Source organism: Seriola dumerili, unplaced genomic scaffold (genome assembly GCF_002260705.1).
Source record: "Seriola dumerili isolate Sdu_G_001 unplaced genomic scaffold, Sdu_1.0 BDQW01000068.1, whole genome shotgun sequence".
Classification (NCBI taxonomy): domain Eukaryota; kingdom Metazoa; phylum Chordata; class Actinopteri; order Carangiformes; family Carangidae; genus Seriola; species Seriola dumerili.
Genome location: NW_019174323.1, coordinates 1,763,708 through 1,780,445, shown reverse-complemented (window position 1 = coordinate 1,780,445; position 16,738 = coordinate 1,763,708). Strand labels below are relative to the sequence as shown.

Sequence of the window (16,738 nt, the reverse complement as noted above, 5' to 3'; positions counted from 1 at the left end):
TAACAGCAGTTAAATTGAAATATTCTTAAATCTAAATATTCTTAAAATACCCACTGCACCACGTGTCCAAAACACTTCCACTTCATCCTTTTACTCCTTTATTTAACAACTTAGTTACTTTGTAAGTACTTTCTTTGCACTGTTATAGATTAAACTGTCCAATAGCATTTCAAGTAGATAAAGTTGGCTTATTGAAACAAAGAGAGGTAACTGAATACCTAGTGTTATTTAAACCCTCAGGTAAACTTAAGAAAGAGATTTCAAGCTGAGCAAATTTAAAAACATTCAAATAAATTTTTTTATTTTTTACGGAAATCAANAATCATAACAGCAGTTATATTGAAATATTCTTAAATCTAAATATTCTTAAAATAGCCACTGCACCACGTGTCCAAAACACTTCCACTTCATCCTTTTACTCCTTTATTTAACAACTTAGTTACTTTGTAAGTACTTTCTTTGCACTGTTATAGATTAAACTATCCAATAGCATTTCAAGTAGATAAAGTTGGCTTATTGAAACAAAGAGAGGTAACTGAATACCTAGTGTTATTTAAACCCTCAGGTAAACTTCAGAAAGAGATTTCAAGCTGAGCAAATTTAAAAACATTAAACATTCAAATAAATTTTTTTATTTTTTACGGAAATCAAATGTCCAATATCCAAATAAACTCCATTCAAGTTATTCAAATTTAACTGATCATTTGTCAAATCTACAATTATAGGTCCAGTCCTAGCTAAACGGGCAGACAGCCGCCCAAGGCCAATGTCAAACAACAGAAACCAGACCTCACCAAATAAATATTAAAAGTCATAGTAAATAATCCATATATGACCCAAAATTTAACGGGTTCCTCCCCAGCCCATGGCTCATCCCTTCACCAGGTTTGGTGCAAATACTTTCAGTAGTTATTGCATAATCCTTGCTGACTAACGGACACAGGTGAAAACTTGGACGGTCCTTGGAAAAATTGGACCGATGAAATTCAGACAGCAAAACTAAAGGTTCAATGATATTAAATTGGTTTCATTTGGGTGATTTTTCTATTTGAATCCATGACCACACACAAAAATATGTTTTGAAATTCAAAAATTTAATATCAAATAGATGAAAGTAAAATATTTTAATGCTATAAATGAAGTGGCACCATCACATTTCACATTTACTCTAATTATTATGGCGTTTCTTTGCTGCCATCTAAGCTCCACACTGGCCAGCTACATTACTTACATATCAATGCATCTATGATATAGATAGATAGATTGTTTTCTTCTGGCCCAGTATCCAGTGGGTTCCACGGCCTGAGTCTGCCGCATATATAGTCTATACGGCTGTCAGCCAATACCAAAGGATACAGTCGAATCTGCCCAGATGTTGAGGTATATGGGCCAGACTCGGGCCAAGCACCCAGGTATATGTTAGTCCAGAAGTTTCATTTTGCCATCTCACTATAAGACTATAGAGCAATATAATATTCTATACTATGAAAACTTTGACTTTTGATACTTAGAAATATTTCCCTGATAATTCTGTATATGACTTATTGACCTATCAAGTAAGGTACCTGAGTAAATATACTTTCCACCACTGAAATATAGGTCTAATATAAACAAATGAACAGGCCTGTTTGTTATTTAAACAGTTTATCAGGCTGTCACATAATTTTGACTTCCGACATTTTTTTCCTTTGTAAATTGAAATGTTGTGAAATCTACTCTGAGGTGAATTGTGACAAAAGAAAGTAGATCCACTTAGATCCAGATTTGTGCAGAGTAAGAAGCTGTTCCACTTGAGATCAGCAGAGGGAAACGTAGCGCCCTTTTTTTGCTCTCCACCTCAGACAATAAAAACAAGGCGAAGCCCACACAGACGGCAGCATCTCAGCCCCATTCAAAGCCTGGCACCCGAGCAATGTCTGAGGAGTGAAGAAACCTCGCTATCGCCTGGGAGAAAATATGGATACATGGCCGCCGAGCTGGGACTAGAGATGTAGTTGCAAGGATGCCGGCCGACTGCATCTCTCGTTTGCTCCTGTTCGCGTCGATCTGCGCGGTTTGGGAGGCGCTGGCCAAATCTCTTCCAGATCAGGGAGCATTTGGTAAGCTCGCCATACGGGGGATGCAGCACAGCACAATGAGGAGATGGGAGTGGTTGCGTTTTTATTGGTTTTGTCGACCAAACCGTCGATCCTTGCAGCGTTCAGCTTTGATATCAAGTTGCATAGAGGAGGTGGATTTAGGGGACGATGGGGTTTTTTTTTTCTTTTCTTTTCTTACATCGTGTCCGGTGGATAACGTTGTTTTTGATTCTGTAGATTCATAAATATCCATGAGGTGATATCACACAGAGGGCCACACCAGTGTTTAAGGGCTGCTCGTGCTCAAATGCTGCTCAGATGTGTGGTTAGAGAAGCAGATCTGAGATCTGATTGTTCCGGGCCTTGATTATAGTCTGCTGTAATGTCAGGCCTAACTTGCTGTATAAGACCAGGCCTTCGTGTGTTATTTCTTTTTTTTTTTCTTTTTTGCTTTGCACATTAATGACACTGGATGGCCCGAGGTCCTGTGGATGTGTCAGTCACCGACCCAGCAGACACATTTGAGGCCCAAAAGGAATTTACATGAAGCAAAGGCAGTGATGACGCGTTAAATAATGCAGCTGCAGCACTGTTTATGTTATGGTGTGCATTTTGAAGGACATTATGTAATTACGTTGTATTCTGCTTCAAGCTATTTTGAGATGCATGGATGGTCACAGACAGAGGTGGAGTGTAACTGAGTACATTTACTCAAGTACAATTCTGAGGTACTCGTACTTTACCACTGTAGTTTTCATGTCTTGTTACTATGTAGGTGGATATTGTACTCTTTACTCCACTATATTATCATTTATCTGAGTTACAGTTACTTTGCAGGTTTTACATTTTACATATAAAACATATTATAGTATCAAACCTGAACTTCCCTTAGGGGATAAATAAAGAATCTATCTATCTATCTATCTATCTATCTATCTATCTATCTATCTATCTATCTATCTATCTATCTATCTATCTATCTATGATGCATTTTAGTTTGAACAATCCAACACTAACCAAAGTAGTCAACATTTGCTGCATATCAGTATTAATAAGTAGCACAATATACATAATCAATAACAGATTGAAAGAGGCCATCCTGTATAAAGAGGGCTGTACTTTTACTGGTAATGCTGTAGCATTTAATGTACAGGATTTATTTGACAGCTACAGTTACATTGCAGAAAAGGAAACAAAACAAACAAACACATAATCAGCTCATAAAATGCGATTTGTCATAAATTTAATCTCAGACAGTAGAAAAAGTTGGATTATCTACAACAGAAACATGATTTTTACTCATTAATGCATCAGTTTGAACTATCCTATAATATATCATATAATAACATAACACTGGCAGGTTTTTCTGATGCTTCTATACTTTTACTGAAGTGACATTTTGTGTGCCAGACTTTTACTTGAGTATTTCTACATTGTGGTTTTGCTACTTTTACTTACTTCTCAAGGCCTGGCTCTTAGGTCTTTTCTTCAGACCAAACACATGAAGCCATTATGAAAATAGTTGTTAGTTGCAGCCATATTGTGCTTTTAGAAAAGCTGTGATACATGTTGACTATATTTAAAGAAAACAGCTTAATGACTAAATTCTTACAAAATCTCAGTCTCCCGCCTCAGACTTTGATAAACACAGTGAGAATCAATGTTTTAAGGATCTATCTTGGAGTTTGAGGAGGGTTTATATTCCACTAAATCTCTGCTGAAGGACTGTGGGAGAGTGAAAAATTTCCCAGACTCTCATCAATGTGACACTGTGACTCTCAGTGTTTCTGTCAATAGAGCTGCTTCAAGCCACAGTGTTTTAAGTGCTGAGCCCAGATTGAGGAAATCCTCTCCACACACACACACACACACACACAAGAGAGCCTTTATTGAAACAATTATGGTAGTGGCTGACAGCATTTACACAAACAATGGATACGGACATACACACACATACATGCTGCTTATTATCTGAATGCAGCCATTAGTACTGTCACTGTAAAGTTGTGCGTCGAGGGCTTTGTTGCTGGAGGCCCAGAGGGGTTAGAGGACGACAGCTCGTAGTGAGGAAGCACAACAAGCCAGCTTTTTGGAGAGTCAGTGCGTATCCATGGAAACAACCCCCCAGCGTGACCCACATCCAGGCCGTCCAAGAAGCAAGATGAGAAACAAAATGTTCTGGGGTTGAAACACAGGGAAAGATGAAGGGCAGAAATAGCCACGCAATGGATTTGTGATGTGATGGGTGTGTCTGTGATGACTGCGAACATCATCACTACTGGAAATGACCGGTCTGCACCAGAGGAAGGGAGACAAAAAACAAAAGAAATACTGCATGATGCGAATAGGACAAGTGGATGCTGCTGTTCTGAAATCAACAGGAAGTCAGTAGTTTATCGACATAGTCGGCAATTGAAATAGCAGCAGCGCTTGTGACACAATTCACACTCATAACACTTATACACTTATAACAATCCAGACATGATACACACATTTTTAGATTCTGTGGATTCAGGAAGCGTGAGTCAGGATCATTAGCTCCAGTGTCTGTCATGAGTAAACTTCCATAAATTCACTTGGAAATCACAGGTTAAGGGAAACAACGAGGTTCATAACTCAGAACTTCATAACGTTTTTATGTTTCCTTCAGCGTCACAGTGATCCAGTGACAGTCGTCTGTACACCATGGCAACACTGCAAACAGGAAGTGCTAATAAGTAATTTGGCTGCTTTTATTGGCGTCAGTTTGCCAAAATGTGAACAAATATGTAGGTTTAAAAAAAAAAATGTATTTCAAAACAAAAAGCCTGGGTCCGGTTGCACAAAATCACCCTAAAGTTTTCTATTTATGTATGACACTTAAGGTTTAATCTCTCCTTAGCTGAGGGAGTCACTTAAGTGTACCTTTAAGTGTACATTTTAAGGAAACTTTAAGGAGAAGACTTACGGGTGTTTTGTAAAACTGTTTTTATTTCAAGGAAAGTTTAACTCAGAGCTACAAAATCCATTAACTTCTCATTTTGTGTTGGAAACCTGAGCATCTGAAAAACAAAACAGGACGCAGTTGTTTCAGTTTTGTCTGAGTAGGGGCCCACAGGGGCCCACAGTGTCAGAATTTGTAAACCTCCAGCCAACAGTGACATGGTGTGCTGTTGTGAGCTCGTCGTTTGTTTTTATGCGAACATATTCCCCTGACTCTGGAGGTCATTTATGGACAGGATCATTACACTGTCGCATAATGATGTTGTCCTTGTACGACAGCCGAGGGTGACTTGATGAATCGAGCCCGGCTCCAGTGTAATTACTGCCTTAACATTACAGTGTTGAGTGGAACAAGGAATCTGTGACCGGAAGGCAAATACTGCAAAAGTTTGAGCTGAAAAAAATATTTACTCTTTTCTATTCTACTGTTGTATTTAGTGCTAAAACCTGTCAGCAATCTGTTATATAATCCGAGCTTGGAGGTTCATTCTTGACCTTGGAAACATTTTAGGGTCCAACAAGGTCCAACTCTTGTCGTTTTGGAAGCTTTCAGCGACATATTTTGGTCTTCGTCTGCGGATGGATGGATGGATGGATGGATGGGTGGAGGGATACTCAATTGTCATGGAGACGGTTAAGTTGATTCGGTCCATCTGCAGAGGAAGGCCATGAGATGTGTTTGAAAGCGTATGAAATAACAAGCGAGTTGGACTTTGGACTGTAATTTATCAGGCTAAAAACCTCAAATATTGTGAGAAGATTTCTGTTTCATTTAACCCAAGCAAATATTTATTCATTGCTCGTGTATCACTGGAAACTCTGCTCTCCTCACATGTTGAAGTGTACGCTGTGGATTAATTAACTGGATGTCTACTAATTAACACAATTAGTAATAAAATATAGGATATAAATTTATAGTTACATACCAGTTCTTTTCTCTTTGTTAATTAATGGAACAAACTGAATTGCCGTTTTGTTTCACTTCATGATTCAGTCTGATTCATTGTGTTTTGCTTCTATCGGAGAAATCTGTTGATTCAAGAGTTGTTCCCTCTGCGTTGATCTCTTTCCTTCTTGTCACTGTTTTTGTGGCTGTTTATGTGTCTGTCACACAAACCTGATGCCTCCATTCTCGGATGACTTCTTGTTTTTCCAACTGGTGGCACAAGCGTCACTGAGCACAACATCACAGCTACTTAAATAAAGATCAGATGTTTGTGGTGATTCACAGGCCCTGAACCTGAAAAATAAGGGACCAGTAAAGTGTTGTATTACCAAATTTCTCTGTTTTATATGATTGTAGATTTAATATTTGTAAGTCGGACTGTAGAGATTCCATGATTAATAAATTCATTAAAAATATAATAATCCTTCCACATGATGCACACGATATAAAGTCGCTCCGCTACTGAAAAATAACTGAAAAATATCCAAACCCCAAATTAGGTCCTGTTGCACAAAACACCATTAGTTTTTGACTTAAGTATGACACTTAAGGTTTAATGTCTCCTTAGCTGAGGGAGTTAGTTAAGGGTGTTGCTTGGAAACTCTTAAAAGGTTCATTTTCTTCATTTATTGCCTTAAACGTGGCCATGTTGCAGTTAAGACGGAGTCAGAGGTGCCTTTAGTTTAGTTAGCCTTTAACTGACTTTAAGTGCTTCCTTAATTATAGACTAAGATAAGGAGAAAACTCTCAAAGACTTAAGTGACCATTTTAAGGACCTAGAGAGGGAGAAGACTTAAGGGTGTTTTGTGCAACTGTTTTTATTTTAAGGAAACCTTAACTCAGTCTTCAAATTTAAGGTGTTTTAAATTAAGATTAAGAACCAGGAAGCGTTTGACAGTTTTTGCTTAATAAATAATTTAAATGTTTAATCGGTTCTCTGTTGACGAACTAGTAATGCCAGATCCGTGTAAAATTATTTGGACCGTTTTCTCTTTATGTTCTTACAGAGGTGCAAATAAAAGTCCAGGTGTTTGACAACAGCGACCTGTCGCCACTGGCCGACGCTCAGGTGGAAGTCCACGGGAATCAAACCGTCTTAGCGTCCAGCAGAGCCGGCAGAGATGGCGTCCTGAGGGTCAGCTTCCTGTACCGCGTGGGAACATGGGTCATCATCACAGCCTCCAAACAAGACTATGTCACCAACTCTGTGCCCTGGCACTCCAGCCGCATCCCCTGTACGTCAGTTTATTTAGCATGAAATGTACTTTCACCCTCCTCTGTTTTTCCCTGTGATGATTCTGATGCTCTGTAAAATCTGCCTTGTGAAAAGTCTCACAAAGAATTTAATTTAGTTTCCTCGAAAAGTTTTTTCTTCTTGATTGAATGTCCATAAATCTGCTTAGAAACTCCCTCTTCAAACTTGCCTATTCTGCTTAATTGTTTATGCAATGATATTTATTCTAATTTAATTATCCTCGCTATTTTATTTCTTTTACTGTGTTGCAAGGTGCCCTTGAGTGCCTTGAAAGGCATTTACAAAAAAAATTATATTAGTATATATATTTAGTATTTATTTAATAATTTTGTTTTCAGTTTAATTGTGGTTTCATTTTCATTGTGATATGTTTGGAAGAGATTGACTACTAAAGTTTTGAGAAGATATACACTTTATCTGTCAAGAATAAATCACATTGGCACATTTCATGGAAAGAGGTAAAAAATATTTTACTCCAACTTTATGAGCAACAGTGTATATATAAAGTTCAACAAAATGGATCTTTTTCATTTACAGAAAACAACCAGGGGTAAAATCTACACCCACAAAAACTAGATCATAAAGCCAGAATTATGTCCATTTTTTCATTGTTTATTTTGACTTGTGCATATTACTCAATTTATTTAGATTCTTGTGTATAACCACTACAACCTACATGTATAACTCAATATTTAAAGTTATTTTTATTAGGTTTTATTTCTTAATTTCACAGAGACATGAGATATTAGCAGTGGGATGGAGGGTTTTCATGAATATTTGAATGTTTGTTCTGTTCACTCTGTTCATTCAAAATGAACAAAGGCTAATAAACAAACATAGTTTTTTTTATATTACATATATTATTATTTTATATATTCTTTATATAATAAAACAGGAAATCAGATACAGATTATAATTCAGTGTTGACCAAGTATGAAGTTGAATTTTGCCTTTGTAGGGCCGCTATATATAGTTGGGAAGTCCTGATAAAACCAGTTCTACTGCTTTTTTATCATACTTTCATATATTAAATATGGTACTAAAAATTGAATTTAACTTGCAGACACCCTCAGTCTCAGCTTTGTTGTTGCACCTGGAGATCTACTGTGCTAATTTAAATTTTTCTTTTTTTTTAGTGTATGCATCAGTCAGCCTGTACCTCCTCGTTCAGAGGCCAGGGACTCTTATTCTGTATGATGATGTCCTGCAGGTGCTGTCTGGGTCACCAGGTAACAATAACAACCACATTTGTCCATTTTTCTTTTTTCCTAAAAACCTGAACATTTCCAGATGCATAGTGTCTGCTCACTTACCCTTTCACACCTTGAATTTATGAGGGATTATCTTCTTATTTTCACAATTTATTGAATCACAGGAAGACTATTTTATAAAATGTACATCTATTAGAAAATGATGGTGCATTTTTAGTTGCTTGGGGAGTTGAGTTTGACCCTTCAACAGTTATTCTGTCATCACGTCTTAAATTAGTCTGTGAGAGTGTCATAGAGTGAAGACAGATCACCCCTCTCCTCTCCCCTGTGTCTCTTCAGGCCTCCGTATATTTCACTCCTTAACATTTAGATGACCCTGTGTTATTTGCTGCAGCTGTCGCCATAGCAACAGCTGCAGAAGAGTACTTTTTCTTAGTATACACCACAGTAACACCATGTTTACACATTTAAAACACATTAGGACAAAATAAATAACGGTAGCTGCAGGATTTACAGACTGGGAGTGTCTGTGGTTTCTTTTTCTTCAGGAGCTCGTAACCAGCCGTTGGTGCAGCTCCAAAGGAAGTCCCTCCAGCTGCCCTCCAACTCCAACTACACGGCGCTGTCGGCCGCAATGACCACAGCCAGGAGTCAGTATGAAATCGGCGGTTTCCCGTTTCTCCTGGGCCAAGAGACCAACAGCTCAGGTAGGAGACAGAAATCACTGCTGAGAACAAGCCTTACTGGTTTAGGCTCGTTATTTGAAATCACATAACGAGATGTGTAAAAAAAGTGTTGAAGCTGATGTCACCGACTTCTCCTGTTCAGGTGCAGAAACAGGTTGGACAGACTTGACAGCTTTGGCGGTGGTCAGCATTCAGCTCTTTGACAAAGATGGTGTCGCAATCCAGGTCTCGGACCCGATCCACATCTCTGTGCCGCTGCCGTCTGACACACGCAACAGGATGGCCACAAGTGTACCTGCTTGGCTGTATCAGCCTAAGACGGGTGAGGAAAACACATAAATCATAGATGCAGTGAAACAACCGTGTCCAGTAATGTAAAATATAGTTGCAAAAACATATTTTTTAAATTTAGGTATGAAATTTGATTTTGATTGTAATCCACAGAGATGGAACAAGTATTCAGATCCTTTACTTAAGTAAAAGTACTAATACCACAAAACCCAAAACTGTGTGGAAAATGTTACTTAAGTAAAATCAGGAAAACGATTGTCAAAATAATTAATGGACTAATTGTTTCAGCTCTGATTGTAAACACTGTCGGGCAGTTTCATTTATAATTGAGCATCATATTTTGTCAGCTACTCATACATTTTGTATGTAAACATCTTACTCTGTATAACAAGTAACTAAAGCTGTATGTATGTATTTAACGATCATCATTTCTGTTTCTCCAGGACTGTGGGTTAGGAACGGGACGGGCTACATCAAAAAAGATGGCACACAGTTTGTCTGGAATGTCGTGGTTCCTCAGATGGGATACTGGTTGGCTGCCTTCCCATCATCCTCAGGTGCTGTAACTCATCTCACCCTCCGTTCTCCTGTTTGGGTTGTTTATCATCTTCATTGTTGTTGCTGTGCCAGCAGATGTTCCTGGTACCTTCTTGGTACTGAAGCGCAGGTATTACTTTTAAGTCCAGAACATCATGTTGATATCGGTCCAGGGAAACCTTTTATTTGGTAATCTTCTCATAAAGCTGCTGTGATAAAAGCACTAAATATGCTATTTTTTTTCCTGGACGAAGTTAAAACACATACCAGATAAAAACCCACTTCAAGAGATAAGGCTGGTGATATTTTACATTTTTTGTTGTCAGCAAACTCTGTTTGAAAACTAAAAATGAAGGTGTCCTACTAACAAGTACTGTGTGTGTATCCGAAGCCTGATATATTTCAGCTCCATTAGCTCCACTGTTGCCCAAAAGCTAAATAGAGTCTACAGCTACAGTAACAGCTCTGTGAGGCTGGAAGGCTATTGTTAGCATAGCAACATGCTAAAAATGTTAAGGTTAACATAATAATGTTTCCATGTTTGCAATCTTAGTTTAGCATTTTAGCCTGATAACATTTGCTAAATAGCAGCAGTAATAATATATTGGGTTCTTCACCATAGATGACAAAATTAACGACAAAGATGAGGCTGTCCGCTGCTTTACTCTACAACTATAACCAATCTGAGGACTCATTGTGTTTAAATTTGTTTGAGTTCTTCAAACATGAGTTTTTAGAAAATGTGACAGCCCTATCGTCAAGATATTTCACAGAAAAGACAAAAATGTCAGCCTCATAGCAGCAGAGGAAAAGTCAGAGGATCATCAAAGTCTCATACTCTGACGACGATGAACATCTGTACCAAAATTTATGCCAATCCATTTTGTAGCTGTTAAGATATTTCCTTGGTAAAGTTAAATGTTTGACCTGCTGGAGGTGCTAGGTGCACAAAATCACTGTATCCTCAGGGGGTCATGAATGCTTGTACAAAATGTCATAATAATTAATCAAATATTAGATATTTCCGTCTGGACCAAAGTGGCGGACCAAACAAACAAAGAACATTGCCATCCCTTGAGCCATGACACTAGCATGGCTAATGAAAACATTTGTATGTTTCATGTTTATTTGAAAAACATCGGTTCTTCACTCCAGTTCAGTTCAATTTTATTTCGGTCCTTGTTAATATTTATACATAGTAAATAAACATTGAAATGAAATACACAAATATTGGCTCAAAAGGTGTAGGCTGAGGTTATAGCTTATTACACCTACCCTCTCTACATAATGTTACATAAATGTTGATCCAGTATTGGATGTTTCCCAGTTTAACCAATGTTAACTGATCTGATGGAGACAATTGGGTGAATTTATTCTCACAACATAAGTGAATTTTCCCATTTTATTATATAAAATCTGAAGTATACCAAACAGCGTGGTAAGAATGTCAAGTTCCAGAATGATCCTTAGACATCTTTCTACCATGAATTTTCTTGCAGGATTGGGTTTGTCTCACCCGGGCCTGAGGGACATCACCACCTACCACACCCTGTTCCTGCTCTCCATCCTGGGCTCGTTGGCCCTGCTGGTGCTCATCCTGCTCTGCGTGCTGCTCTACTACTGCAGGTGTGGGGAGCGTAGGCGCAGGTCTCTGGGTCTAGGTTTCTATCAATAGCAAAAATGACAGAATGTCAGCAGAGATTTTGGTGCTGAATGCGGGTTTAATTTTAGATCAGAGTCTTCTTTCAATATCCTGGCAGACAAAAGGTGCTTCTTTCATTTCTGATCTTTGGTGTCTCTTTACTTTTTAGGCGGAAGTGTTTGAAACCTCGTCGACAACAAGGCAAACCCCACACTTCTAATCTGAACGGAGCGAAGAGAGACCAGGGTACATCTACGTCACGCCTAAACCTGATCTGCGGAGGCCATGTTGAATCTGGTCCTTCTAATGACAAATCTGACATGTCCCCATCTCGAGACTACCAGAGTTCAAGGGAGGACCTAACCAAACATGTCCCGGCTCACATGCTGCGACACGCGAAGGCAAAAAATGCCTCAGGTCCCCAACGAGGGGAAAGCTTCCCCATGAAGGTTACACGTGCCACAGAGACCAACAACTTGGACAACCCTTTGCTGCATGAAGACTACAACCGGAGCTACAGCCCCATGGAGGGCAAAGAGTCTGAATATCACCGACACCATAACGCCAATGACAATCGAGGGTACTCTTCCGATCCCCCATCTCCGCCTCGCTTCCAAGGCTATGTGCCGAGCCAGTCTGACAAACCTCCAGATTATTCAGCAGCAGCAGCTGACAGCCTCGCCAGACCCACCTCCCTCAACACCCAACCAGGTCAAATCATCTTCTGCAGCTCCATTGACCAGATGAAGGAGAACATGTACAGGAGTATGGTGCCAACCCTGGTCATTCCAGCCCACTACATGCGCCTGCCTTCTGAGTTTTCTGGTAAAGATGGAAAGGACCAGAAGGAGCAAGACAAAGATGGTGCACAGATGGGAGGAGGCCAGCAACATCATCACCACCACTCCCAGAAACAAGGCCAACAGCAGCAACAGCAGCAGCAGCAAGGTGGATCCCAAGGTGACGACTCTGAGGAGCCGAGCTGGGCGTCCGACTCCTCCGGTGGACCTGTGACCATCCCCGTGCTCTTCAACGACTCCACCATGGCTCAGATGAACGGAGAATTACAGGCTCTGACCGAGAAGAAGCTCCTGGAGTTGGGTGTAAAACAACACCCAAGGGCATGGTTCATCTCCCTGGATGGACGAGCTAACGCCCATGTGCGCCACTCTTACATAGATGTTGGGAATGACCTCAGTGGTGGTGGTGGTGGTGGATTTGGAGGTGGTTCCAGCAGCACTCCGCGAGACATCAACCTTGAACCCCCTCTGGAGGCTCAAGAACGAAAATCAGCAGTGAACCGGAAGGGGAAAGATGACCGCTGGGGAACGGGAGGACGGAAGGGCCATGGTGTCAGCAGCGGCGGTGGGAAGAGTTACTCCAAGCTGGCCTACCCTGACCACAGCGAACCCAGCAGCAGCGAGGGACGCCCTGTCTCACCCGAGGAGAACTCCCTCACCCCTCTTCTGGATGAAGGTCCTTCCTCCCGAGGATCCACCATCCCCAGACGAGGACGCAGTCGTGTGAACAGCAGCCGCAGCAGCAACAGCGAGAACCGCCGCGACTCCATGACCAGTCCCGAGGATGATCCAGACGACAAAGACGAGAACAAGAAGAGCCCATGGCAGAAGATTGAAGACAGGCCTCTCATGGTCTTCCACCCAAGGAAGTGAGCTTTTTTTGAACTTACGAAACACTGGGCCTTTAACAATCTTTTCAAAGGGGAATCTTTCCACATCAAACATGGGAGAAGAGTGATGTTTTGACCGGGAGAAATCACAATAGCACAACCATGCTTCACTGGTCCATTTTTCAGGCTGTTGTTTGACTTGTGTTTCTGGTGAGGTGCTCTCGCACTTTCTGATTACTCTCGTAGTCTCACTGTCAGTTAATCCCACTGGTGTCCACTGAGATGACCTATTGTAGACCTGGAGATCTGTCCAGTTTATTGTGAATCCTGTCACCTATCACATCACTGAACCATCGTCTGAGCCATTGCATCTACCGACTGTGGAAATAGCCATTTTATAGAGCAAAATATAAGAATAAAGCACTTACTAATGATTTTAGAATTGATTGATTGATAATTACCAAGTATTTGGAAGTGGATGACATTTTTATGGGATTGATGGGGATTTAGGTGAATTAGATTTCCTTCCCATGACTTACTCTACACAAAGGCTCATATTGATGTTAGAAGATGTGCGCCTGTGTTTGTTTGACTTCTCCCCTGTCATAAACTGTAACTAGAAAAAGTTTCTTTTAAAGGAAACATCTCCCCAAAGCCTGAATATTTAGGGAACCTATCAATTGTATTGATTATTTTCTTTCTTGAGCCCCTGTGAACGGATAATGCAAACCATACCACGTCTGACGCGACTTGCATTTTGCTCCTTCAGGGATGTACTTGATTTCCTCTTCCTCCTGTACTGTGTTCATGTGTTGTAATTACTTATTCAGATAGTAATGATTTGAAAGCGTTGAGTATCATCTTCAAGTCTCTCTGTCATCCTTTCTGTCATCGATTTATCACAGTGATCAACTGTACAATTCTGCCAAAAGTATGCATTTCTGCCTTTTTCTCCTGTTGTTGAGATATCTTTTTTTTTTTGTGTGTGTAAATAGATTCCCAGACATTTGAAAGACCGTTTGGTATAGAAAGGTTGCATGCATATGAATGTATGAAATAAAGAAAAGGCAACAAAAGCCCCTGACAGTTCTTCGGGCTCTTGCGTAGACAACCCCCCTTAATCGCCAAGAAACATGGTCTAAAACAGATATGGCGCAGCAAAAACATCACTTTACTTGAAGATTTACCTATTTAATATTCTACTGAGGTCTGCAGGGGTTGTTTGTAGACAGGGCCTGTACCACTTCTCTCCTGTAAGTGCCTTCTTTCACATAGGATCGAGTGATAGGCATGCAGGTCCCTTTTTTCAAATGCAGTCAGTCGTCACCTAAACCACGCTGTCGAGATTGACAGGCACTAATAAGCACACTGCATTGTGGTAACAACAGCAACAACAACATGTCACTCTGGGGAGCATGCCTGCCAAAACTGACAACTTTTCTTGCGGCTATTACATCCTTGGATATCTTAATTTCTTATACCTATCCTCTTTTTCACCAAACTTGTAAATGGTATGATGAACTATATGAGATTTTATGTCTATACAGTATGATGTGCATGTAACATGTAGAATAGGGTGTTTTTAATGAAACCTTTTTTGAGGATGTTTGGCACTTAATGATGATGATGCACTGGCGCATTGAATTGTGTTGCCAAATGAACTTGGTTATATGAAGATACACTGTTTTTTTCCCCCTTAATCCAGTTCTAACAAAATTCACTTCCGGTCGTAAATGTTTACAACAATAACATACTGACCAACACGCTCCCGCTGTTACTAGCATCACCACTGCCGGCGACGCATCAGCAACTGTGAACTTAATTATGTCATCTAGCAGATTTGTAAAAGCTCACAAGTTTCGAACACTTGAAAAAGTTTGTGTTTTGTTTTGTTTTTGTTTTTGTTTTGTTGCAGAGTAATAGGTTGATTATGAAGTGAAAATCTTGAAGGCTGTATAAAAGTCATGCTGACTTCTTGCTCCCTTTTCACCATTCGCTTGCTGTTCATAAGCCTGTGTCAGTAGCCTACAGTACAAACTGAAAATGTGATGTTAAAGTCTAAGTCTGAAGAGTAACGCAGCCATGAAACGATTCCTACTGAACTGTTGTGTCCACTGCTGTAAATGTACATTTTTTTGGGGCCAGATACGGAATTACTATGAGTTGTGCAATTGTGGCTTTCCTTGCTTGTTTTTGTTTTTATACACAAGAGATCAGTGTTTCTCAGTAGATTTTGTGAACTTGTGTTTGGACAGTTTCAGAGAGTATTCAGTCACAGCTGATTTCACCCCCCCTCGAGAGACACGTTTAAACCTGCTTTGTTGGATTTTTTGATTCTTATGAAGGTCAGGAGGATTGAACTGTAGGTCTTCATCCTGTGCAGTAAATCATTTGCTTCATAAACCTGGTCAGTTGTTTGTAAACTGTAAATTGATTCTTTCTGTACATGAGACAAAATAGAAATAAATTTGTTCCCACAGTCTGTCAGCTTTTGGGATTTTATTTTGAAAGGGAGAGACTAGTTTTTCTTTTCAAAATTGAACACAAAGAAACATTTAAACAAGCAATGCTATTTGTTTTATTTGTATTACACCTTTACACTGATATTGTAGCATAGCAAATTATGATTAGAGCATTAAATTAAATGTAAACAGAGACATGTTTTTCATATGATAAAAGGTCAAGTTCTCACTCTTTCTCAATCAATATGTAATTCTAGTGGTATTGAATTTTTGCAATCATGGATAAACCTCCCGAATCTCAGCCTGACGAAGAATCACTATGGCCATACTTAAGCAGTTATTGTATACTAAACCAAAGCTGACATTCCTTGCAATTTCCCATGAATACTTTTTTTAACTATCCTTTCAAAGTAGCTTCCCTAACACTGGTGATCATTTTGGGGGCTGTAACTTGTGGTGCTGTTGTTGAACTGAACTGCATTATGTTGACAGGTGTTCCTATTATTCTGCCCACTCCATTCAAAACAAAGAGGGAAACACACCTCTTTGTATAATGTGGTGCAGTTAAACAGCAGTACAGACTATATCCTCCAAAATGAACATCATCAACTCTTTAACACAGTTTAAACAAAAACTGGAGGAGGATTTATTGCAGGACTGTTGTAGCAGACTGCATTAGTACTAAACAATTACACAAATACATACACAAACAGACTCACAGTATTTCTACAGTGTGGTATTAACAGTTTTACTTTGGAATGGGTACTTCCATTTATTTAAATTGGAACATTTACAATCAGACATATCAGCTCTTTAAATAAAAGAAACATATTAAAAAAATTCTACGAACAGAAGAAAAACAATAATAAAAAAAATGAACAAATATAAATAAAAAAAAAGACAAATTTTCACATTTTCATCACATTTTCACTTCCGCATTAATATCCAGTACGCTGGGTAATGTGCCTTTAAAACACACACATCACACTCTTCCACACTGCACAGTCACAGTCACATG

General features: G+C 39.5%; 1 protein-coding gene across 2 annotated transcripts; it reads left to right on the top strand.

Annotated features, from left to right (window-relative positions):
• The first annotated feature begins 1,866 nt into the window (after positions 1 to 1,866).
• Positions 1,867 to 15,740, top strand: fam171a2 (family with sequence similarity 171 member A2). Of its 2 annotated transcripts, none has more exons than XM_022743171.1 (8): positions 1,867 to 2,099; positions 7,014 to 7,241; positions 8,398 to 8,490; positions 9,021 to 9,179; positions 9,301 to 9,480; positions 9,893 to 10,006; positions 11,486 to 11,612; positions 11,798 to 15,740. In XM_022743171.1, the coding sequence occupies exons 1-8, from the start codon at positions 2,003 to 2,005 to the stop codon at positions 13,299 to 13,301; spliced, it is 2,502 nt and encodes an 833-aa protein (XP_022598892.1). In that variant the 5' UTR covers positions 1,867 to 2,002; the 3' UTR covers positions 13,302 to 15,740. The 2 variants fall into 2 exon arrangements, with proteins under 2 accessions (XP_022598892.1, XP_022598891.1); XM_022743170.1 differs by having other exon boundaries at positions 11,486 to 11,633.
• Positions 15,741 to 16,738: the final 998 nt, after the last annotated feature.

Bases quoted from the DNA above. Each gene is read 5' to 3' on its own strand.
- fam171a2 (XM_022743170.1), top strand. From the start codon at position 2,003: ATGCCGGCCGACTGCATCTCTCGTTTGCTCCTGTTCGCGTCGATCTGC. The intron at 9,180-9,300 runs GTAGGAGACAGA...TCTCCTGTTCAG, and splicing joins CCAAGAGACCAACAGCTCAG to GTGCAGAAACAGGTTGGACA. The intron at 10,007-11,485 runs GTGCTGTAACTC...ATTTTCTTGCAG, and splicing joins TGCCTTCCCATCATCCTCAG to GATTGGGTTTGTCTCACCCG.